The following is a 21,892-nucleotide window of genomic DNA, read 5'->3' as shown; positions in this document are numbered from 1 at the left end:
TCAGTTTATTTGATTTTTTTAAATTTTTGCATTATTTCACTCTTGCATCTCTTTTCCAAGGTGTTTTTATTTGGGGAAAGAGCTCAACTCCAGTCCCCCAGGTGCAGCGTGATTCTGCCCCCAACCGAGCTCGCTTGCAATACGCACCCCCCCCCCCCACATCTTTTCCTGGGTTGCAAAGTGCCCCTGTGCACGCACGGGGAGCGCAGGGAAACACGCGTGTGCACAGGCGAGTCTCTGCGTGTCCGTGGTCCGTGACAGTGAGGGCGATGGCCGTGTCACACCCGCTCACATGCGAGTCTGCGCACCCGGACTGCGCTCCTGGGTCCGAGTTTCCACGCACTCCTACCCCGGGGGCAGGGCTGGCGGATACCCCCAGGTCAGAAGACCGTGGGGGCCTGCGAGGGACCGGGACGCGGGAACACGTTGCCTGGGAACTTGCGTGTATCCGTACGCAGCGGAAACACGTGTGCTAGGGTAGGCCTCGGGCCGGACGACCCCTACTCCCATCACCCCTCCAAGCTCAGCTCCGGAGTTTAAGAGGCCTGGGGGTTTCCGGAATCCGGTGCGAATCTGGGGCACGGTTCAGAGAACCCCGGCTCCGCTCTGAAGCCACTCTTCAGCTGTGTCTCCTGAGACTGCAGGGGGAGGATAACAGTGCGGAGTCAAAGGCCCGGCTGTTTTTGCCCCATCAACCAAGACCACTCCGACCCGCCCTGGGCGTCTCAGCCAATCCCGGACCCTCTGGGTTCAAGACCCGCCCTCCTACAATATACCAGACATACACACACACACACATACACACACACACACACACACACACACAAGACCCACCCTCCTATAATATTCCAGACACACACATACACACGGCTGGGCCACGCCCCCGTTCTCCAAGCCTCTCCCTGGATAATAAGCTCAAAATTCTAAGTCCCGCCCCTAAGCCCACGCCCCTCCTCCGGCCGGGCCCTCCCTCTGCGCCCCGCCCCCAGGCCGAAGCCCAGCCCATTACCTGGTGTAGGGAGGCGGAGGTGCGTCGTGCACCCCTGAGGCCGCCAGCGCCTGCTCGTAGGTGGGGAGGCCTGGAGGTGGGGGTGGAGGCTGGGGCGTCTGCGGGCTCAGATCGCTAAGGGGCCTAATGAGTTCGACACTGGGGACAGAAGGTGCACTGTTAGCAGGGGAAACCTACAGGAGAGAGAGCCTTGGGGAAAGGTCAGACTTAGGGAGACAGAGACTCTGAGGGTCGTAGGGGGACAAAGTAAGGGAGATAGACCAGGGAAAAAGAGGGTCACCTTCAACCGAACTCTGCACACAGAAAAGCACCACGCAATGACAGGCAGTCACAGAAATCAACAGTTGCTGAGACAGGCTTATTCACAGACACATGTGCCCCGATACAGGCAGAGTCATGGAGAAACAGACAGCCCTGCAGAGAACACACAAGAAACAGACAGACACAACAGGGAAACACTCAGGCACAAATTTCCCAGATCCACTCTTCCAACAAACTCTTCCCGGAAACCTCCAAATCCACTCCACTTGAAGACGGATGCTCCAGCACTCTCTTACACTCTGTCACTGAGAAAGACACACCTAGACAACTCACACGGACACACACACAAAGACAGCCTCATCCTGTCACCCCAGAAACTGACATCCCACAGACACCCACAGACCACAGGCTGCAGCCTCATCAGATACAGCATCCACAGGATGAAGATCACTGGTAAACCGGGTACTGCAAAGACAGCCAGGCAGCAAATATTGACGGAGTCCCTATTTGGTGCCGAGCGCTGTGGATATAATTGGATGCTGCAACTGGACACAGAATCTCACAGACTCTTCACAGGACGATCTCCTCAGATCTTTCAGCAGTGCCTACGTGCCCCCGATCTGGTCTGTCTCCTTAGGATGACCCTCCCTCCCTTGCTCACCCTGCTCTAAAGCTCTAAAGCCCCCAAAGCCCCTTACTCTTGAGGACAGGAACGCTGCCTGCGGCCCCGACGGCCATGTAGATACCAGAAGGCTCCTAGGCCGGCCAGGATGATGAGCACAATGCCTACTGTCAGCCCCACAGCCAGGCTTGCGACATCCACTCGTCCACGTCCTGCGGGGGGTGGGGTGTTTGCAGTTGACATGCCTAGTTAAGGTAGGGAGTTCAGGTAGACAATTTTCTGAGCCCCAACGCTGAGTACTGCCAGATTTTAGCAAATAATAATGAGGAGACCCAGTTAAATGTGAATTTTAGATAAACAATGAGTAACTTTTTCATATGTCTCATGGACTATATGAGATATACTAAAAAAAAAAATTATCCCTGTGTATTTGAGATTCAAATTTAACTGGGGGTGTAGGGTGGGGATAAAATACAATCCTGTATTTTATCTGGCAACCCTGTCCCCTCTGGAATGCAGTCCCTTTTACCACCCAGCCCACAGAGGGGCGGGGCCTCACCACACAGGTCAGAAAAACTCATCTATCAAGGGGGACATCGCCCCTCAGTCACAGAGCAAAGGGGTTTAGGACTCATGTGGACCCTTGGCTAAGGTGAAGTACCTTTAGCAATCAAGGTTTCATATCTGAGCAAAATGGGGGTGGGGCACAGGGAGGACCCTGGCTTCCTGAGGCCTTGCTAGGTCTTGCTGCTGAGGAAGTTTCCTTTAGGATTGGGTAGTGGGGGGACTTTCCTCAAACAGTAAACCCCAGGCTTTTAGCCCTCTTCGCAAAAAGCTGCACTCAGAAGGTGGGGCTTCCTGATTTGGACACGCTTCAGGTAGATTCAAGTAGCCGCCAGGCCTTGATAGGCCTGTAGCAAATCAGTTACCTCCCCTAGCAACCAATGTAAGGATTCTAGCCCAGACTTAGGGCCTGTTGCTAAGGATACACTCCTAGCAACCAAGCCACTAGAGGGGTGAGACGCCTGGTACCTGGAGGGGGGTCCTCCTGTGGGCAGGAGGCCTTGGGTCCTGAGCCTGGCTAGGTGTGGTTGCTAGGGAGAAGGCCTCCTTAGCAACCAGGGCAAAGCCAGGATGGAGTTGTGGGGGAGGGGGAACCAACCAGGTAGTGAGTGCTGCTGGCTTCTTTGGTCAGGCCAGGCTTGGTTGCTAAGGAGCACCCCCCCCCCCTTAGCAACAAGGCTGCAGCCACCAAGGGGGCCTCAGAACTCAGAGAGGGGTTGGGGTTGGGCCTGCGCTGATCCGGCAGGTGAAGACACACAGGCTTCCACCAACTGGCCTACCCTGGCCCCGTTGCTAGGGAGCAACCCCCTTAGCAACCAAGCTGCTGAGGCTCTGGACTCCAAAGATGGGCTCAGGTGGGCCGGGGCTTCTGAGTCTGAGGCCTCAGGGCTGTAACCTCTCCTTCCAACTGTCCCCCTTCTTGGGGACAGGGGACCTCCTCCCAGTGAGGTGTGGTGGGATTCTGAGGCAAGGGCTCTAGTCTCAGAGGAAGGGCTTTCTTTGACAACTCCCTCCAGGAACTCAGGGAGCGTGGAATCTGGAGGGGGCCAGTTTTGGGTGGGGGATGGTGGTTCAGCCTCCCGGGTAAAGCCTTGCCCTAGTTGTACAGGATGACAGAGCTCTCCCAACTCACCTCCTTTGCCATTGTAGATGTAGCTCTCCCAAAAGCGATCCTTGAATGGGCAGGAGGAGGGAAGGCTGAAAAGCATTATCTGGAAGATTCCACATCCCCAGACCAGCCCACCCTGATCTCTGAGGCAGGAGGGCAGAGGGAGTTGAGGGGCAGGACCCCACCCCCAGGTCCTAGAGGGGACTCCTCGGGAGACCCTAGGTCCTCACCGTCAGAATATTATCCTCAAAGTACTCTCGCGCCTCTTCCCAGGAACATATCTCCTCTAGACACTCCCGCTCCAGGTTCCCTGGTGTGAACAACTCCAGGTCCCAGTAATTGGCTCTTGGAACCCGCTTACGGCTGCCCAGGAAGCTCTGTGCCTCTGGGGAGTCCAGGAAGACCTCTAGGCCCAAAAGACACACAGGGCATTAGTCGCTCAGTTGTGTCTGACTCTTTGCCACCCCACGAACTGTAACCTGCACTGGTTCCTCTGTGCATGAGATTCTCCAGGCAAAGATGCTGGAGTGGGTAGCCATTCCCTTCTCCAGGGGATCTTCTGGACCCAGGGATCAAACCCTGGTCTCCTGCATTGGAGGCAGATTCTTTACCGTCTGAGCCTCCAGGGGAACCCAAAAGACACAAGGGACAGAAAACGGAGGGCTCCTAGGACTGACACGTGTGTGTGTGTGTGTGTGTGTGTGTGTGTGTGTGTATGTTAGTCGCTCAGTTGTGTCCGACTCTTTGTGACCCCACAGACTGTAGCCCGCCAGGTGCCTCTGTCCATGGGATTCTCCAGGCAAGAATACTAGAGTGGATTGCCATTCCCTTCTTCGGAAGATCTTCCTGACCCAGGGACCAAACCCTGGTCTCCTGAATTGCACGCAGATTCCTTCCTGTTTGAGCTACAGGCAAGTCCTTGGGGACATGAAGGAGCCTGAACTTAAAGAGACGGAGAGCTATGGGGTCCTGGGGAGGAGGCGACTGGAGGCAGGGTTTCTCCTGGGCCAGAGGAAGGTGGGTGTTGGTGCCTGGACTCTGGCTCTTCCCCCCAACACTCACCTCGGCCTTGCTTCCCACTGGGTGAAGTGTCCAGGCAGGTGGCCAATCCCAGGTATAGCAGCAGCACAGAGGGGCGGCCCCTCATATTTTGTGGACACTAGGAACCAGGTGTGGTTAGATGAGAAGTGCCTCAGCTACTGAAGAATGAGGCCAGGTCTCCCTGATCAGACTCTGTGGTCCGTGAATTATAATAAGAGCAGACACTTACGTGGCCTGTAATCTGGACCAGAGACTGTTCAAGGTCATTTACCTCTATCAACTCAGTTTCATTTTCATCACAGTGCTATTATCTCCGTTTGATACAGGAGGAGACTGAGGCACAGAGAAGTAAAAGAACTTGCCCAAGTTCACACAGTTTGCAAGATTCAGAGGCAGGATTTCAGCAAACGCAGTGTCCCTCCAGAGACCAGAGCCAGGAGCTTATCTTTTTCCCAGCTGTGCATGCAGCACCCAGCATGGGTTTGGGCACATAGCAGGCGCTCGTAAACACGTCCATTGATTGGATCCCTTTCTTCCTGATAATCTCCATGTGCCCACTGCCACATCCACACCCATCTCTCTGTGCCCATTGCCATATCCACCTACAGCGTTTGTCGCTCAGTCGTGTCTGACTTTTTGCGACCCCATTGACTGTAGCCCATCAGGCTCTTCTGTCCATGGGACTTCCCAAGCAAGAACACTGGAGTGGGTTGCCCTTCCCATCTACAGGCGATCTTCTGACCCAGAGATTGAATCCAGGTCTCCTGCACTGTAGGCAGATACTTTACTGCCTGAGCACCAGGGAAACCTTTCCACCCACAGAGATCAAAGAGTATACAAGAAGTAAAACCAGAGGGGCATATCCTGGGGTCCAGCAGTTGAGGGAGGGGGCAGTGATCCTGGACTCCTGGATGTGGGGGCTCCAACAGCCAGGTCGCCAAGGTCCCCAAGCCAAGCTTTGCCTCCAGGGACATTCACTTACCTGCCTAGACTTCTGAGCACTGTCCTCTACTTAATCGGGGCCTCCTCGGCTAACTGCGGCCAGCTGTGAAGAGGGGCAGGGGAGAGGGGAGGGGAGAGGAACCAGAGGGTACTTTGTTCATTAAAGCCGGCACAATCCTGGTTCCAGGCAAGAGGGGCGGGGTTTTTTATTACCTGCCCTGGGCGGGACTCAGGTAAGGGACAGAGTATTTAAAGGGACCTTATGAAAAAATACATAAATAGATAAAGGGACCTTATAATTAAGGGTATAACGTCCAGAGCCTCATAGAGAGCCTGGGTCTCCTGACACCATGGGGACACTTAGGGTGTTGGATAGGCGCCTCCTCCCCTCCCCTCCTATAATTTCCTCCCCCCACCCCACCCCAGAGAGCTCGCCAGGCTGAGCTAGGGAAATGAACATCTAGATATCTAGCTATCTAGAAACTGGAGGGAAACGTATGCCTTAGTCCCTAGAGATAGGCAGGTATGCCGCAGTAAATTCCTGCTTCCTAAGACAATTTGAAAGGCTTTGACTTTCGATTTCTCAACTGCTCCATTTACAAAGTGGGGACAGAGGAGCTCTCCCTTCTCTATTGTTTCTTCTTTTGCGGCAGAAAAGTGGATGATACATACTTTGGTAAGCGGGCTTTTCAATTTCTGGGCAAAGTGGTTAGTCCTTAAACACAGGCTTGAAGAGACGCAAAGCCTAGGAACAAGCAGGAAATTGCCCGCCCAGGGAAACGCCTAGTATTTACTAAGCACGCCCCCTATTCACGCCAGTTTCACCGGCCGGAACCCTCGAGTTGCCACTCACGTTTCCGGGGGGAGGAAAAAAAAGAAAGGAGAATTTATGAAGCCAGAAGAGCTATCTCCGCCTTTAGGGGCAGAACTACTTCCGATCTCTTCCCCGGGCGGAAGCGTCGGAGCGGAGAGGGAAAACAGCGCTCCTTTCCGGTGTAGGGGTACTGTTGAAGTAGCCACCGAGGAAAGAGGGTCGTCTGTGAGGTGAGTTCTAGGCGGTAGAAGACTAGTGTTAGTGCGATTGCCTTCCTGTGGGCAAGAGTCTTGTGGTCCTGAGGGAGACTGGGACAATATTTTGAAATGCTGACTTCCTGGCAGTTATTAATAGAGCGCTCTAGGTGCCTCAAGTTTAAAGCCGAATTGGAGGTGCTTTAAATCCCTTTAGGTAGCCAAACCTTCATCCGGCAGTTCTCCCGAGAGTATTAATTCCAGTGCAGACGAATGGGCTGCGGATCCCAGGGCACGGAAGAGACTGGGACTCCTGGAGGTCTAAGGAGTGATATTGAATGAGAAGCAACCCCCGCACCCCCTTTCTTGGCCTCAGTTTCTCAGATCGTGATGGGGAGAGCGGGGAAGGGTTGTGCAGTCGCCGCCGCTGCCTCCTTGCACCTTTTTGACAGGCCCTTCCCTCTTGGAGTTGCTGTAGGTTAACGTTTTCCTCTGTGGAACTTTGGGGTTAGGCAGTCCTAGGTTCTCACCTTGATGGTGCTGCCGATTCGTTGTGAACTGAGGTCTTGATGGATCCTTAAAGCAGTTTTACTGTAATATTTTACTATGAAAGTGTCCCACCTGTCAGGTTAATGTCTCTTCCTCCATTCTTGTCTCGTGGCAACAAAAATTTGGAGCAATGGACGAAAAGGTGTAGAACAACAGACAAGTTACAGCTCCATTCAGCTCAAGCAGATAATCTTTTATTAATCCAACACTCCGTAGGAGTCCTCCTCATCCTTCCTGTCAAGCCTCCCTCTTTACACTTCCAGTCTTCTTTTGGCTTTGCCCCGTTCAAAGTAGGGCTTCTACCCACCACCAGTCAATGAAAGGGAATAGAAATAAGCATACGCTCAATGATTTAATTATAAATTGTATAGCTGCAGGCTGTGTTGGTTATGTCTTAATAGGCTCCTAACTGCCTCACCGCAGGTAAGGTTACTTGGAGAGGCCCCTGTGGTCATTTTGTATCCACTGTGTGAATAGGATACCTGTGCAGGAGTTGAAAAGTCTCTGTGGTTATATTTGTAGCATATTTGTGAGCTCTCCTGGGTGTGTCTCCTTCAGCCAGGCTTCCCCTCCTTGCTCATGTCTAACTTCCTACCTAACACAACTTACATAAAAGTGGGATCATAATATAAAAATTCCTATGGCCAGAGTTTCTGTTTATTAATACTTTTGCCATATTGGCTGGGTATTTTTTTTAATTAAATATATAAGGCAAAGCCTGTCTATCGTGACATTTCACCCCTAAATACTTTAAGATACATGTGTAAAAAGCAGAGACATTTTCACAACATTAAACTAACTATACCTCAACTTTTTAAAAATTTTTCAACAATTTTTTTTTTAATTTTAAAAAGCATCAGATCAGATCAGTCGCTCAGTCGTGTCCGACTCTGCGACCCCATGAATCACAGCATGCCAGGCCTCCCTGTCCATCACCAACTCCCGGAGTTCACTCAGACTCACGTCCATCGAGTCAGTGATGCCATCCAGCCATCTCATCCTCTGTCGTCCCCTTCTCCTCTTGCCCCCAATCCCTCCCAGCATCAGAGTCTTTTCCAATGAGTCAACTCTTTGCATGAGGTGGCCAAAGTACTGGAGTTTCAGCTTTAGCATCGTTCCTTCCAAAGAAATCCCAGGGCTGATCTCCTTTAGAATGGACTGGTTGGACCTCCTTGCAGTCCAAGGGACTCTCAAGAGTCTTCTCCAACACCACAGTTCAAAAGCATCAATTCTTCGGTGCTCAGCCTTCTTCACAGTCCAACTCTCACATCCATACATGACCACAGGAAAAACCATAGCCTTGACTAGACGAACCTTTGTTGGCAAAGTAATGTCTCTGCTTTTGAATATGCCATCTAGGTTGGCCATAACTTTCCTTCCAAGGAGTAAGCGTCTTTTAATTTCATGGCTGCAATCACCATCTGCAGTGATTTTGGAGCCCAGAAAAATAAAGTCAGCCACTGCTTCCACTGTTTCCCCATCTATTTCCCATAAAGTGATGGGACCGGATGCCATGATCTTCGTTTTCAGGCACACAAAAAAGCGGGAACATTTTCTTCCATGACCACAATACTATTATCATAATCGTATTATCATAATATCATACTATTATCATAATACTTACAAAAGCAACCCTAATAAAAATGTCATTTGTTTGAATCAGAATCAATTCAAATAATTGTTTTGTCTTTTAAATTCCTCTTAATTTCTAACAGTCTCCCCCTCCACACCATCCTGGTTTTTTTTCTTTTTAAATATTTATTTGTTTATTTGGCTGTGGTGGGTTTTAGTTGTGGCATATGGGATCTTTGATCTTCGTGATGGCATGTGGGATCAAACCTGGGTCCTCGGCATTACGAGCACAAAGTCTTCTAGTCACTGGACCACCAGGGAAGTCCAGTCATTTCTATTATTATAGTGCTTTTGTGATGTATTGACTGGATGGATGGTTCGTTTCATTGATTACACACCTACCCAGGCCCTATGGTTGGAAGTCGTTAACTGATACTATCATGCCATCTCTGTGCCCAGCCCCCACCCCCAGGTGCCAGGCAGTGCTGGGACCCAGCCTGGAGTCCAGCCCAGGCCCCACCTCTAGGGGGCTCCTAGTCTGGAGGGGGAAATTCTGAGATGGCTGTAATGGAGGTAAATCAGGGCGTTGTCAGAGCATCAGGAATGCCTCCCTCAGGTCCTGGGAGGAGGAAGCGGATGGGATTTCCAGGGCAGGGTAGGGGGTGCACCAGGCCCACAGGGATTTCCAGGAGCAGAGCCAGGCCCTGCCTGTAGGGCCCATTCCACACTGAGTCAGCACAGAGCCTGGGGCCACCTGCAGCCAGGCGGCACCAGCGATGGGATGGCCTCGGCCACAGACGCAGATGCCTGGGGCAACCCCCGGCTGCACTGGGCACCTTCTCCCTGCCTCTGTTTCCTTGTTTGTAGCAGCCATTTGTGCTGTGGGATTCGGTGGAGACTGAAAGTGAAAGTCGCTTGGTCAACTCTTTCCAACCCCATGGACTGTATTCTCCAGGCCAGAATACTGGAGTGGGTAGCCATTCCCTTCTTCTCCAAGGGATCTTCCCAACACAGAGATCGAACCCAGGTCTCCCACGTTGCAGGTGGATTCTTCAACGTCTGAGCCACCAGGGAAGCCCAAGAATACTGGAGTGGGTAGCCTATCCCTTCTCCAGGGGATCTTCCCAACCCAGGAATCGAACCAGGGTCTCCTGCATCGCAGGCAGATTCTTAACTGAGCTATCAGGGAAGCCCTGGGATTCAGTGGAGTTAACATGTATAAAGTGCTTATAACAGGGCTGGGTTTACCAAACCTCTTAGATGAATACCAGTCACTATTAATAGAAAAATCTCAGATGTTCCCCTTTGCTTTTAGGGAGCCTCCCTCCTTCCTGCTTCCGATACTTCCTATATCTGTCTGTGAATTCCTTGAATGTAATTGGCCCTTTGGGTTCCCTTAACACAGGCTGGCAACCCACTCCAGTACTCTTGCCTGGAAAATCCCATGGATGGAGGAGCCTGGTAGGCTGCAGTCCATGGGGTCCCTAGGAGTCAGACACGACTGAGCGGCTTCACTTTCACTTTTCACTTTCATGCATTGGAGAAGGAAATGGCAACCCACTCCGGTATTCTTGCCTGGAGAATCCCAGAGTCGGAGGAGCCTGGTGGGCTGCCATCTATGGGGTCGCACAGAGTCGGACACGACTGAAGCGACTTAGCAGCAGCAGCAGCAGCAACACAGGCCTACACCCCCCCTGGGACAGCCAGCAGCATCCATGTGACCCCATGCTCTTCTCAGGAGGGGACTTGTAGCATCCTTTAGTTCTTCTTTAGTTTTCTCATCCTTTAGTTCTCAGAGGGATCTCTGACCTCAGGATATTGAAGATTCAAACAAATCGACTGCAGAAAAAGACCTGGGGAGATAATAAGGGAGATTTGAATACCAGCTGGATAGTAGATGATGTTAAGGAATTATTAATGCATCCATGGTATTGTGATCATGTTTTTTAAACACAGTAGCCACGAGTCCCCAGAGGCTGTGGCGCACTTTGATACTTGTCTCAGGGCCCCGAGGGACTGTATTTTTTTTTTTTAATCACTTCATTTTAATTAATTTACATTCAAGCACCAATACTGGATTCAGTCCCTGGAAAACTTTTAAGTATGTCTGGGACAACCAGGATGTGTGAATGTACATTTGCTCCTGTAAATTTTATGAAATCTAAAATGTTGGACAAGTTCCTCCAGTGAAAATTGTTCTCTGAGTCGAGACATATTAAAAGGGTGGACTAGACTGTGGATTTTGAAGATTTCTTGGGAGAATGGGAGTGGATTAGCCTTTCTTCTCGGATTGTGACCTCCCTGGGAGGACTGCCAGCTGTCACGTGACTAAGGGGGGGCGGCTCTGGAGCCCAAGTGCCGGGTTCAAGTCCGGCTCTGTTGCCAGGGGGGCTCCACGGGCCTGGTTTCTCCTCTGTAAGAGGGGAAGGTTGATAAATAATAGCTGCTCTTACTTGGATGTGTCCTCTCTGAAGTGCTAGTGTTCTGTTTTCTGAGCCTGTCCTAACTGAGGAGACCATAAACCTGCCCACCCCAGTCAGCGGTTGTCAGACTTCTTGGTCTCAGGATCTTAAAAATCAGCAAGGACTCCAAAAAGCTTTTGTGTGTGGAAGTTCGATCCATCATAGTTGGCCACATCAGGGGACTTCCCTGGTGGTCCACTGGTTAGGACTCCGCACTTTCACTGCTGAAGGCCTGGGTTTGATCCCTGGTCCAGAAACTAAGATCCTGTAAGCCACAAGTGCGGCCAAAGGAAAAAAGATTTGCCTTATAAGATGAAAACAGACATGAAAGGGTCTTTATTGAAATATTCAAATAACAAAAAACTCATCTTAAAGTATACAACTCTGGTTTTTCATATAATCACTATTTTTGTAACCATCTCCACTTTCGGATTTCAGGACATTTTCATCACTGCAGAAAGAAACCCCATCCCCCTTAGCAGCCTCTCCCCACTCCCGTCCTCCCTTCTCCCAGCGGGTGGCAGCCACCAGTCTCCTTTCTGTTTCTGTGGATCTGCCCATTCTGGACCTTTCATATAAACGGAATCAACAATAGGGCCTTTTGTACCTGGCTTCTTTCACTCCGTACCAGACATTTTTTAAAGCCAGGGTTGTACAAGTACAAGTCGCACAGCCTCTGGAAAACTCCACCAGACGCTCATTAGGGAATGAGAGGAACAGAGGCAAATACATATTGATGTCATGGAAATCGTTCTGTGGGCCCCCTGAAAGTATCTTAGGGACCCCTGGGGTCTTGGCAGACCTTACTTTGAGAACCACTGGCTTAGGCAAGTGGCTTCACTTCTGTGCCTCTGTTTGCCTGTCTCCAAAGTGGAGATGCCGATGGAGCAGACCTCAGAGGGTGGCTGAAGTTGGACGCTTGACGACATGAGGCCGCGGGGAGTTGGCCTAGGGGTCAGGGGTCAAGCAGTGTCCCTTGTGCTTATTCCCGTGACAGCCCAGAGAAGTGATGATCCCTCTCTAGCAGTTCCTCTCTTCTCAGAGAGAAAATGTCCCAGTCCACAAAGCCAAAGAGCTTGGCCACAAGACAGGCAGCCCAGTGCCAAATACCACGGAGGGTCAAGGCAGTTGACAACTAAGAATAGAGTGGGGAATTTGTCCCTGCGGAGGTGAACTCGACCTTCATGAGTGGTGATGGGTGGGGGAATGGGGGCGGAAGCCAGGGGGCCAGGGTGGAGGAGGGGGGTGGCAGGTGAGCCGGGGAGGCAGCAGGTGCCTGACACCTGCTCCAAAGCTGGGGGGTGAGGGGAAGCCTGAGGAGGGGCCGTGGGTCGAGTTGGGGTGTTTCACCAAGGTGAACCGCTGCATGCAGCACAGTGGCTGTGGCTGGAGTGACAGGAATGTTCCACATCGCAATTGGGGCAGTAGTTAGGAGGGTGTATGCATCTGTCAAAACACATCAACTGCATCTTACGGGTCTGTGCATCTATTCTCTGTAAATGTACCTACTGGGAGGAAGACGCCAGTAGGGGGCGTGCAAGGTCCATAAGTTCCAGGAGAGGTTTATGTTTTGAAAGAGAAAGGCAAGTTTCTGAAAGCATCACAAACCAGAGAAATAAAGATGAAGTTGCTTTTTCATATTTTGGGAGCCCCTGGTGGTGCCCCCACCCCTGCCTTCTGACTCCTCCTTGCAGCCGGAGAACTGGAGAGAATAATTTCCTGAGCATTCCATAGCCAGACTCTGTGTATGACCTCATTTAATCCACACAGCCATCCAGTTAACATCAGGTTCAGCCCATGGTTCTCCGCACCTCTTACCCAAAGGGCGCTGAAAGGGAATTACCCATCCAGAGTCACCGCCAGGAGAGGGCCAAGGCCAGGCAGAAGGTCTTATTCCATTGATCCCATCAACCCTTAGCTTGTTCGATTGATTTACTCTTGTTAAAAGGGGATTACTCTTGTAATCCCCCTAGTCTTCCACTAGCTGGTAAAGACCCTGCCTACCAATGTGGGAGATGTAGGAGATGTGGGCTCAGTCCCTGGGTTGGGAAGATCCCCTGGAGGAGGACATGGCAGCCCACCCCTATATTCTGGCTTGGAGAATCCCACTGACAGAGGAGCCTGGTGGGCTGCAGTCCATGGGGTCTCAGAGAGTGGGACAGGACTGAAGCGACTGAGCATGCGTGCATCCATCCCCTATCCAGTCCCCTCCCTTACGTGGGCAGCCATTGTTACATGCTTGATCCTTTTGTTTGCAGGTGTTCAAAATGTAATGTTTGGTGCACGTGTAGATTGTTTTCTTTCCTTTTCACCCAGTGCCATGGCTTTAAGATCCACCCATGATGCTCTGTACACACCCAGTCAGTTGCATCTCACTGCTGGGTGGTCTCCTTGGTGGGCACTCACTGTCCGTTTCACCAGGGTGGGATATTCAGTTGCCTTCAGCTCCCCTCCAGGATAAACGACACCGCTGTGAACATCCTCGTACATGCTCCCCCAGCACCCCCTGCGGGGGCTCCTCTTGCCAGCCCTCACCCTGGCCTTAGCACGTGCTCACGGTGCCACCCGCCGCCCTGGAGAGAGGAGCACAGTGACGTCTCGTCCTGGTTCTCCTGTGAGGAGAGCTTGAGGCATCCACCTGTCAGTCTTTGGGCCGCTCCTGTAACTCACCTGTTCTCACCCTTGGCGCGTTTTCCTATCAGGGTAGCTGGGTTTTTCTGGTTGATTTACCAGTCAGTTCTCCCTCTAACACTTGTTTTGAAAACCTGGAATTTTTTCCAATGCAAATGACACATGAGGGAACAACTTGAGCAACAGGCGCACTGCACCTAAGCGAATCCAGACTCGCTCAGTTGAAATGGGCGTGTAGCATCCACATGGGCTCGAGAACCCAGAGCATCTGCCTGGCGCTTCCGTCTCCCACGTGAGTTCTGGCCCCACCCATTGCCTCGGATGCCAGAACTTTCTGTCAGATTGCACGTAACCCTCCTTCCACCACCTCAGGATAACTCGCAACTTGTGCCCCTTCCAACACCACTTCCAGAAGCAAACTTCAGGTCTTTTTCAGGATGGAGTGCTTTTTTTTTTTTTTGAGGGTAGAGGCCTTTCTTAACCATTTAATGAGTACAAAACTATCTTCCCCTGCCCCACTGCCAGCTTCCCCATCAGGTCAGCTCGGGGACCATAAAGGTCCAGTCCTCTCTGTGTGGGCTCCCTCCGGTCACCACCGCCTTGCAGCTACCCCTTCCTCCCCGCCGGGATGACGCGGCACGGCAAGAACTGCACAGCAGGGGCCGTCTACACCTACCATGAGAAAAAGAAGGACACAGGTACTGGGTTTGCGAGGGGGGCAAATGGACCCCAAAATGCCCAGGTCGCTCACTTTGCCCCTCTGGTTGAGCTTGCTATGTGTGTCTTTCTCCTGACCGTGTTAACATAGCCCATGTGACTGATGGTCATAACCAGAGACATAACAGCCCACACAAGCCAACAACCTTTTCCCTGCCTGTACATTAAGTGCCTTCCTGCTTGAATTCGACTAAGCCTCCTAAACACCCACAGAGGAAGGAATCAGTGTTGTCAGCCCATATTCCAGATGGGGAAACTGAGGCCCAGAGAGATGCGGGCGCTTGAGCTGGGTCCCAGAGCCAGAAGGCCCGAGGGGAGTCAGCCACGAGCCTCTTCCCTCAGCTGGCCCTCGGGCTGCCTCAGAGCCTGTCACTTACCCTCTGGGGATGAACACCTCCTGTGGATGTGCCCCGCTCCCAACACACAGACCCCGGGCACAAGCGCCCCCCACCTCTGTTGTGTCCTCGCTGTGCCTTTCTCTCCGGATTTGTACAGGGGCACGTCCCCTGTCTCTCCGTCCGTCTGTGTGTTCCTGTCCCCAGCGGCCTCAGGCTATGGCACCCAGAACATTCGACTGAGCCGGGATGCCGTCAAGGACTTCGACTGCTGCTGCCTCTCGCTGCAGCCCTGCCACGACCCTGTCGTCACGTAAGCTGGGCACGTGGGTGGGCTGGTCGGGGGGCAAAGGGCAAGAGAGGGGCTGTACAGCCAAGGCACCCTAGACAAGCCACCTACCTTCCCGGAGCCTCGGTGTTCCCTCTGATAACTGGGCACGATCCTAGTATACTTCACGGGGTGTGGGAGAGAATACGCTCATAATAGAGGGTAGGGCTCCTGGGACACCGCCAGCCCATGATAACAGTTCACAGAGTGCTTCCCGTTATCTGCCTCTTGACTGCAGAAGCTTCCCTGGTGACTCACATGGTAAAGTGTCTACCTGCAGTGTGGGAGACCCAGGTTCAATCCCTGGGTTGGAAAGATCCTCTGGAGAAGGAAATGGCAACCCACTCTAGTACCTTTGCCTGGAAAATTCCATGGACAGAGGAGCCTGGTAGGCTACAGTCCATGGGGTCGCAAAGAGTCAGAGATGACTGAGCGACTTCACTTCCCTCACTTGACTGCAGAGATCCAGCTGATGCCACATAAGCCATACCCCCCAGGCAAACCCTTATCAGGCGGGACATTCCAAGGGCTTAGAAGTACCCTCCCAGGAGCCAGGCACAGGCCAGGCCTTTGGTTGGAATATGCAGGGTGTGGACGACCTTGGCTTCCTGAGCTAACCCTTTATGGCACGAGATTTTCCCCTATGTGTTGGAGCACATTACAAAGCCAGGAGAGTTAAAACGGCGCAGTCACCTCAGAGAGCTAAGCAGAGCCCTGAGTGAGCTGCTGCCTGTAAGATGCTTAGGGGGTCTCCAGGACAGAGAGCTGATGTTTGGCGGGTGGCTGTTAACTACTGGCCATGCTTTCTTGTCCTATCCTGTCTTTGCAGCCCAGATGGCTACCTGTATGAGCGGGAAGCAATCCTCGAGTACATTTTGCACCAGAAGAAGGAAATTGCCCGGCAGATGAAGGTGAGCCTGTTTTATGGGTGAAGAAACTGGGGCCAGGAGAGGTCACAGCACTTTCTAGAGGCCACAGAGCTCATCAGTGACAGAGGCAGGGTTGAGCTCTGGCAGTCTGTCTCCAGCCAAGCTGTTGACCACTCTGCTGCCAAGGGACAGAAAAGCCACCGAGTCCCAAACCAGCTAAAAGGGAAATGGTTCGGGCATCCTACAGTTGATGGGAGGAACCAGCCAAGGCAGCAGACACACGGCATATGACTGCGGCCACCAGCCGGCACCAAACAGAGCCTCTGCCAGGAGTGTCCCCTGGGTGGGTCCCGGTTTACCCTCCTTTAAATTCAGAGAGCCACCCTGCCCCCACCTAGGGTGCCCCAAACCCACAACCCACAGGAGGGTGCCCGGCTCATTGCTCCCTGGCTGCCTGCAGGCCTACGAGAAGCAGCGGGGCGCCCGGCGAGAGGAGCAGAAGGAGCTGCAGCGGGCAGCGGCGCAGGACCACGTGCGGGGCTTCCTGGAGAAGGAGGCAGCCATCGTGAGCCGGCCCCTCAACCCCTTCACGCCCAAGGCCGCCTCGGCAGGGAACGGCCCAGGTGAGAGAGATGAGTCTGCAGGTGGGGGGGGGGGTCCCACAGGTGCCTCCGTGGGTGCGGCATCCTAGCCCCTCCCCCCCTCCCCACAGACAATGCCCAACCCGGGTGCAGTGCGGGCCCTGCAGGCAAGGACAAGGACAAAGCGCTGCCCAGCTTCTGGATCCCGTCGCTGACCCCCGAGGCGAAGGCCACGAAGCTGGAGAAGCCGGTGAGCCCCCTACCCCAGCGCGCGCCTGTGCGTACTCTTTGCCAGAGAGGGCCAGGTTCACCCCCTCACACACACCCCCCGCCCAAACGGGGGTCCTGAAGGTCCCCTCACCATCCTCCCACCACCCGGCTCCAGCGCCGCCTGCTGACCCTGCCTCCCTCCCCCACCCCTACCCCCAGTCGCGCATCGTGACCTGCCCCATGTCCGGGAAGCCGCTGCGCATGTCCGACTTGACGCCGGTGCGCTTCACGCCGCTGGACAGCTCCGTGGACCGCGTGGGGCTCATCACGCGCAGCGAGCGCTACGTGTGCGCCGTGACCCGCGACAGCCTGAGCAACGCCACGCCGTGCGCCGTGCTGCGGCCCTCGTGAGTCACCAAGGGGACAGGCCGGGGACCTGCTGGACACGGCGGGCGCAGGTGTGGCCCACTGTCTGGGGCGGGGCCCCTGATCCACACCCCCCACCCTCACCTTCACCGCAGTGGGGCTGTGGTCACCCTGGAGTGCGTGGAGAAGCTGATTCGCAAGGACATGGTGGACCCGGTGACCGGGGAGAAGCTCACGGACCGTGACATCATCGTGCTGCAGCGGGTGAGTGGCGCCCCCTGGCCTTCCGGTAACCCTGCCCTCCTCCTAGAGGCCCCGCCCTTTTATTTTAGCCCCGCCCTCATCAAGCCAGGGCCTCCTCAGCCAGCCTCACCTCCGCAGCTAGGGAACCCTCATGGCACCCTCTCCTCCTACAGGGCGGCACCGGCTTCGCGGGCTCCGGAGTGAAGCTGCAGGCGGAGAAGTCCCGGCCGGTGATGCAGGCCTGAGCGCGGGAAACCAAATAAAAGGGGCTTGGACGCTACTGGCCATGTGGCGCCTTCATTCACCGCACCGGAGCCCAGGAGCCCGGGAATGGCGTGCGCTCCGGAATGACTGTGCTTTGAAAGCCTGGTCTAGGAATGTTTGGTGTGGTCTCACGTTAAGAGTGAAGTCTGAATGGAATGCAAACAAACAGCTGTAAATGGGTTGAGTGGCCCCAAGTCGGAATGTGAGCTGCGACCACCGGAGGGCGCCACGTTAACGGGGTAGATGGAAATCCCCGCTCATTCCTTTTGAGTTAAACCAAATTTGAAGCCTGGGAGCTTTAGCGGCACGTGTCTCCCATTGCAAAGTGTAATAAGACACCCAAAGGAAATGAAGTGCTGTGTCTGTGAGAGAGAGAAAGTTAGGCACCCGGTCTAGAGAAGGCTGTGAGGAACACCCCCTCCCCCGCCGGCTGGAGGGTGGAGAGGAAGAGGAAACCGCAGTGCAAAAGCCCAGAGGCAGCAATGTGCTTGGCGGGTGTGAAGAGTGGGAGGAGGTCAGAGCAACCCGGTCTGGTGGACCTGCCTGGAGCTCGGACTCGGCTGGGAGGGCAGGGGGGCCCTTTCAAGCTACGTTTTTAATAACCGCTGAGTCAGAAAAACAGACCCTGTGCAGTGTGGAGAACCAGAGCTAAAAGCTGCAAAATACGGCAGAGTGTAAAAATAAAGACTGGAAGTCCTGCCTCTCAGAGCGATCCCCGGGTTCTGTCCTGCCAGGTCTTCATCAGCCAGGTCTTTCTCAGAGGAGTTTTTTCCACCAAAGAGATTTCCATGCACATACTTCTCCGTTCATTGAACAGTCTCTGCCCTTTCATTTTGGAAAATGGTCTTGTCATCCAAAGCCCAGACGAGATTCATAAGTGTCCTTGAATGCTAGGCAAGCTCATGTCTGGTGTAGGACCAGGGGGTGCATCTGGGGTGCTGCAGGGAAGAGTTATCAGTAGGAGGGTGGGTCATCCTTGCTTGCACCCTGGGGAGCCCCCAAAACCCAGCATTTCCTCCCTCAGACATTTCTAGAACCTTCATGCCCTGCTCTTGGGATCCCAGTCTCCAGAAACTAGCTGAGGTGCTGCTGACACTCAGGGCGCCCTTGCTCTCTGGGCCTGTCGGTCTACAGTGTGTGCAAGTCCTGGCCACAATCTTGAGGGAAGAATGCTTGTACCCATTTTGCAGAATAGCTCACTGAGGCTGAGAAAGCTGGCCCAAAGTCACACTGCTCAAGGCCATAGCTGAACCCAGGTTCCCCCAGAGATCAGCCACCTCTGGATCCCCTTGTTCAGTCCTGCCCTTCCCCCCTATCATTTTATGCTTCCTCCTCCCTCAGACTTTACACACTGCCACCCACACACCTCTCCACTGTGGCAAGCTCTCACCCCATCCTTTTATACCCAGAGTGATGAGATTAGCCCTCCCTGCTAAGCTAAGTCACTTCAGTCATGTCCGACTCTGCAACCCCATGGACGGCAGCCCACCAGGCTCCCCCATCCCTGGGATTCTCCAGGCAAGAACACTGGAGTGGGTTGCCATTTCCTTCTCCAGTGCATGAAAGTGAAAACTGAAAGTGAAGTCGCTCAGTCGTGTCCGACTCTTAGCGACCCCATGGACTGCAGCCTACCAGGCTCCTCCGTCCATGGGATCTTCCAGGCTAAACACGCCCAATCTCTGTCCTCCCTAAGAGCCTTTAACTACCCGGAGTCTTCTCTTGGAACCACATCCACCCAAGGACTCCAATCCTGTTTATGTGTGGTACAGGCCATTCACTACCCCAAATAAAGACTTAAAGGTGCAACTTGGAAATCCCAGATTTCCACAAGAAGCCTAAATCTCACTCCTTAATTCACAGGCCCTTTGAGATACCCTTTCCTGGGAGGGGTAGGGTGCAAGTCAAGGTCTTAGCTCTAAGAAATAGGTTTTCTTTAAGATTTCAAATGTAACAAGGAGAGGAAGCAAGAGTCAGACCACAGCAGAAGCTAAGGGTGGGACGGGAAGTGGAGACAAATTTTGTCTTTTCTCAGCAGAGGTTCTCTAGATGGTGGTCTACAGTTTAGAGCAAGAAATGGGCATGGGGTGGGGGATGCTGCGCTTATCTTGACCTTCAGCATCAGCTAGCCCACAGCATTTTAGGACAATTATGATTACTGGTTGAGATTTTTTAATGGGGAGACTTTTCTAGAAAGGGAGAACTATATATACAGAGAGCAAATTGTTGGTGTCTAGGGGAGCAGGAGAGATTGACTGCAAGGCTGGCATAATAAGAATTTGGGGCAGCATGATGGATCTGTTCAGTATCTTAATTGTGGTGGTCGGATGACTGATTTATCAAAACTCATAGACCTATACAGCAAAACAACTGGACTTTATCTGAATCAAAATTTTAAAATGCAAAAGGGGATATTGTGCAAGTAGATTTTCATATCCCTTTAAAAATGAGCATAGCAATTCCACTCTTAAACATAGACCCAAGAAAATAGAAAACAATGTTCATGCAGAAACTTCGACATGAATGATTCTGCCGCTGCTGCTGCCAAGTCGCTTCACTCGTGTCCGACTCTGTGTGACCCCATAGACGGCAGCCCACCAGGCTCCCCCGTCCCTGGGATTCTCCAGGCAAGAACACTGGAGTGGGCTGCCATTTCCTTCTCCAGTGCATGAAAGTGAAAATTGAAAGGGAAGTCGCTCAGTCGTGTCCGACTCTGTGCGACCCCATTGACGGAAGCCCACCAGGCTCCCCCGTCCCTGGGATTCTCCAGGCAAGAACACTGGAGTGGGCTGCCATTTCCTTCTCCAGTGCATGAAAGTGAAAATTGAAAGGGAAGTCGCTCAGTCGTGTCCGACTCTGTGCGACCCCATGGACTGCAGCCCACCAGGCTCCTCCATCCATGGGATTCTCCAGGCAAGAGGACTGGAGCGGGGTGCCAGCGCCTTCTCCGACGAATGATTCTAGCAGCAGTAATCTTCTAATAGCCCCAGAGTAGAAACAACCCAAATGTCCATTAGCTGATGAATGGGTAAACAAAATGGGCTGAATCCATGCAATGAAATATTACTCAGACATAAGGAATGATGTTCTGATCCATACTACAAAGTGGATAAGCCTTGAAAGCACTATACAAAGTAAAAAGTCAGACGAAAGGTCACACTCTGTTACATAAAATGTCCAGAATAGGCAAATCCATAGAGACAGAAAATAAATTAGTGGTTACCAGGGGCTGAAGGGAGGAGGGAAGTTGGACGTTTCTTTGAAGACCTACAAGACTTTCTAGAACTAACACCCCCCCCCCAAAGATGCCCTTTTCATTATAGGGGACTGGAATGAAAAAGTAGGAAGTCAAGAGATACCTCGACTAACAGGCAAATTTGGCCTTGGAGTGCAGAATGAAGCAGGGCAAAGGCTAATAGAGTTTTGCCAAGAGAACGCACTGGTCATACCAAACACCCTCTTCCAACAACACAAGAGAATGCTCTACACATGGACATCACCAGATGGTCAACACCGAAATCAGATTGATTATATTCTTTGCAGCCAAAGATGGAGAAGCTCTATACAATCAGCAAAATCAAGACTAGGAGCCGACTGTGGCTCAGATCATGAACTCCTTATTGCCAATTTCAGACTTAAATTGAAGAAAGGAGGGAAAACCACTGGACCATTCAGGTATGACCTAAATCAAATCCCTTACAATTATACAGTGGAAGTGACAAATAGATTCAAGGGATTAGATCTGATAGAGTGCCTGAAGAACTATGGTCTGAGGTTTGTGACATTGTACAGGAGGCAGGGATCAAGACCATCCCCAAGAAAAAGAAATGCAAAAAGGCAAAATGGTTATCTGAGGAGGCCTTACAAATAGCTGTGAAGAGAAGCTAAAGGCAAAGGAAAAAAGGAAAGATATACCCATTTGAATGCAGGGTTCCAAAGAATAGCAAGGAGAGATAAGAAAGCCTTCCTCAGTGACCAATGCAAAGAAATAGAGGAAAACAACAGAATGGGAAAGACTAGAGATCTCTTCAAGAAAATTAGAGATACCAAGGGAACATTTCATGCAAAGATCAGCTCCATAAAGGATAGAAATGGTGTGGACCTAACAGAAGCAGAAGAGATTAAGAAGAGTTGGCAAGAATACACAGAAGGAAAAAAAAAAAAGAATACACAGAAGAACTATACAGAAAAGATCTTCATGACCCACATAATC

The 21,892-nt window shown here is 52.4% G+C and overlaps 2 protein-coding genes across 14 annotated transcripts; one reads left to right on the top strand and one right to left on the bottom strand.

The window, feature by feature from the left end:
- Positions 1–49: 49 nt before the first annotated feature.
- PRRG2 (proline rich and Gla domain 2) lies at positions 50–7,026 on the bottom strand. 13 transcript variants are annotated; one of them, XM_086353680.1, is made up of 8 exons: positions 6,220–6,395; positions 5,588–5,650; positions 4,627–4,723; positions 3,795–3,970; positions 3,589–3,628; positions 1,969–2,137; positions 1,010–1,147; positions 50–638 (listed from the first exon to the last, which is right to left on the bottom strand). In XM_086353680.1, the coding sequence occupies exons 3-8, from the start codon at positions 4,709–4,711 to the stop codon at positions 620–622; spliced, it is 627 nt and encodes a 208-aa protein (XP_086209806.1). In that variant the 5' UTR covers positions 4,712–4,723; positions 5,588–5,650; positions 6,220–6,395; the 3' UTR covers positions 50–619. The 13 variants fall into 13 exon arrangements, 10 of the variants coding, with proteins under 10 accessions (XP_086209806.1, XP_086209809.1, XP_086209811.1 ...); XM_086353683.1 differs by having other exon boundaries at positions 1,969–2,104; XM_086353685.1 differs by having other exon boundaries at positions 1,969–2,104; positions 4,627–4,846; positions 6,220–6,365.
- Positions 6,551–17,698, top strand: NOSIP (nitric oxide synthase interacting protein). Its single transcript, XM_086353667.1, has 9 exons — positions 6,551–6,591; positions 14,295–14,467; positions 15,029–15,134; positions 15,979–16,060; positions 16,479–16,641; positions 16,731–16,849; positions 17,029–17,216; positions 17,331–17,439; positions 17,592–17,698. The coding sequence occupies exons 2-9, from the start codon at positions 14,398–14,400 to the stop codon at positions 17,661–17,663; spliced, it is 909 nt and encodes a 302-aa protein (XP_086209793.1). The 5' UTR covers positions 6,551–6,591; positions 14,295–14,397; the 3' UTR covers positions 17,664–17,698.
- The last annotated feature ends 4,194 nt before the right edge of the window (positions 17,699–21,892 follow it).

Source organism: Bos grunniens, chromosome 18, assembly GCF_055505025.1.
Source record: "Bos grunniens cultivar Pamir isolate PY7600 chromosome 18, Bosgru_T2T1.0, whole genome shotgun sequence".
Taxonomy (NCBI): domain Eukaryota; kingdom Metazoa; phylum Chordata; class Mammalia; order Artiodactyla; family Bovidae; genus Bos; species Bos grunniens.
Note: the sequence above shows the minus strand (reverse complement) of the source record. Positions and strands in the feature narration are given on the sequence as shown.

Excerpts from the sequence above, each read along its gene's own strand:
- PRRG2 (XM_086353680.1), bottom strand. The coding sequence starts at position 4,711 with ATGAGGGGCCGCCCCTCTGTGCTGCTGCTATACCTGGGATTGGCCACC. Across the intron at positions 3,629-3,794 it reads TTGAGGATAATATTCTGACG|GATCGCTTTTGGGAGAGCTA; the intron begins GTGAGGACCTAG and ends TGCCCATTCAAG. Across the intron at positions 1,148-1,968 it reads CAGCGTTCCTGTCCTCAAGA|TGTCGAACTCATTAGGCCCC; the intron begins GTAAGGGGCTTT and ends TTCTGTCCCCAG.
- NOSIP (XM_086353667.1), top strand. The coding sequence starts at position 14,398 with ATGACGCGGCACGGCAAGAACTGCACAGCAGGGGCCGTCTACACCTAC. Across the intron at positions 15,135-15,978 it reads TGCCACGACCCTGTCGTCAC|CCCAGATGGCTACCTGTATG; the intron begins GTAAGCTGGGCA and ends CTGTCTTTGCAG. Across the intron at positions 16,061-16,478 it reads AAATTGCCCGGCAGATGAAG|GCCTACGAGAAGCAGCGGGG; the intron begins GTGAGCCTGTTT and ends GGCTGCCTGCAG.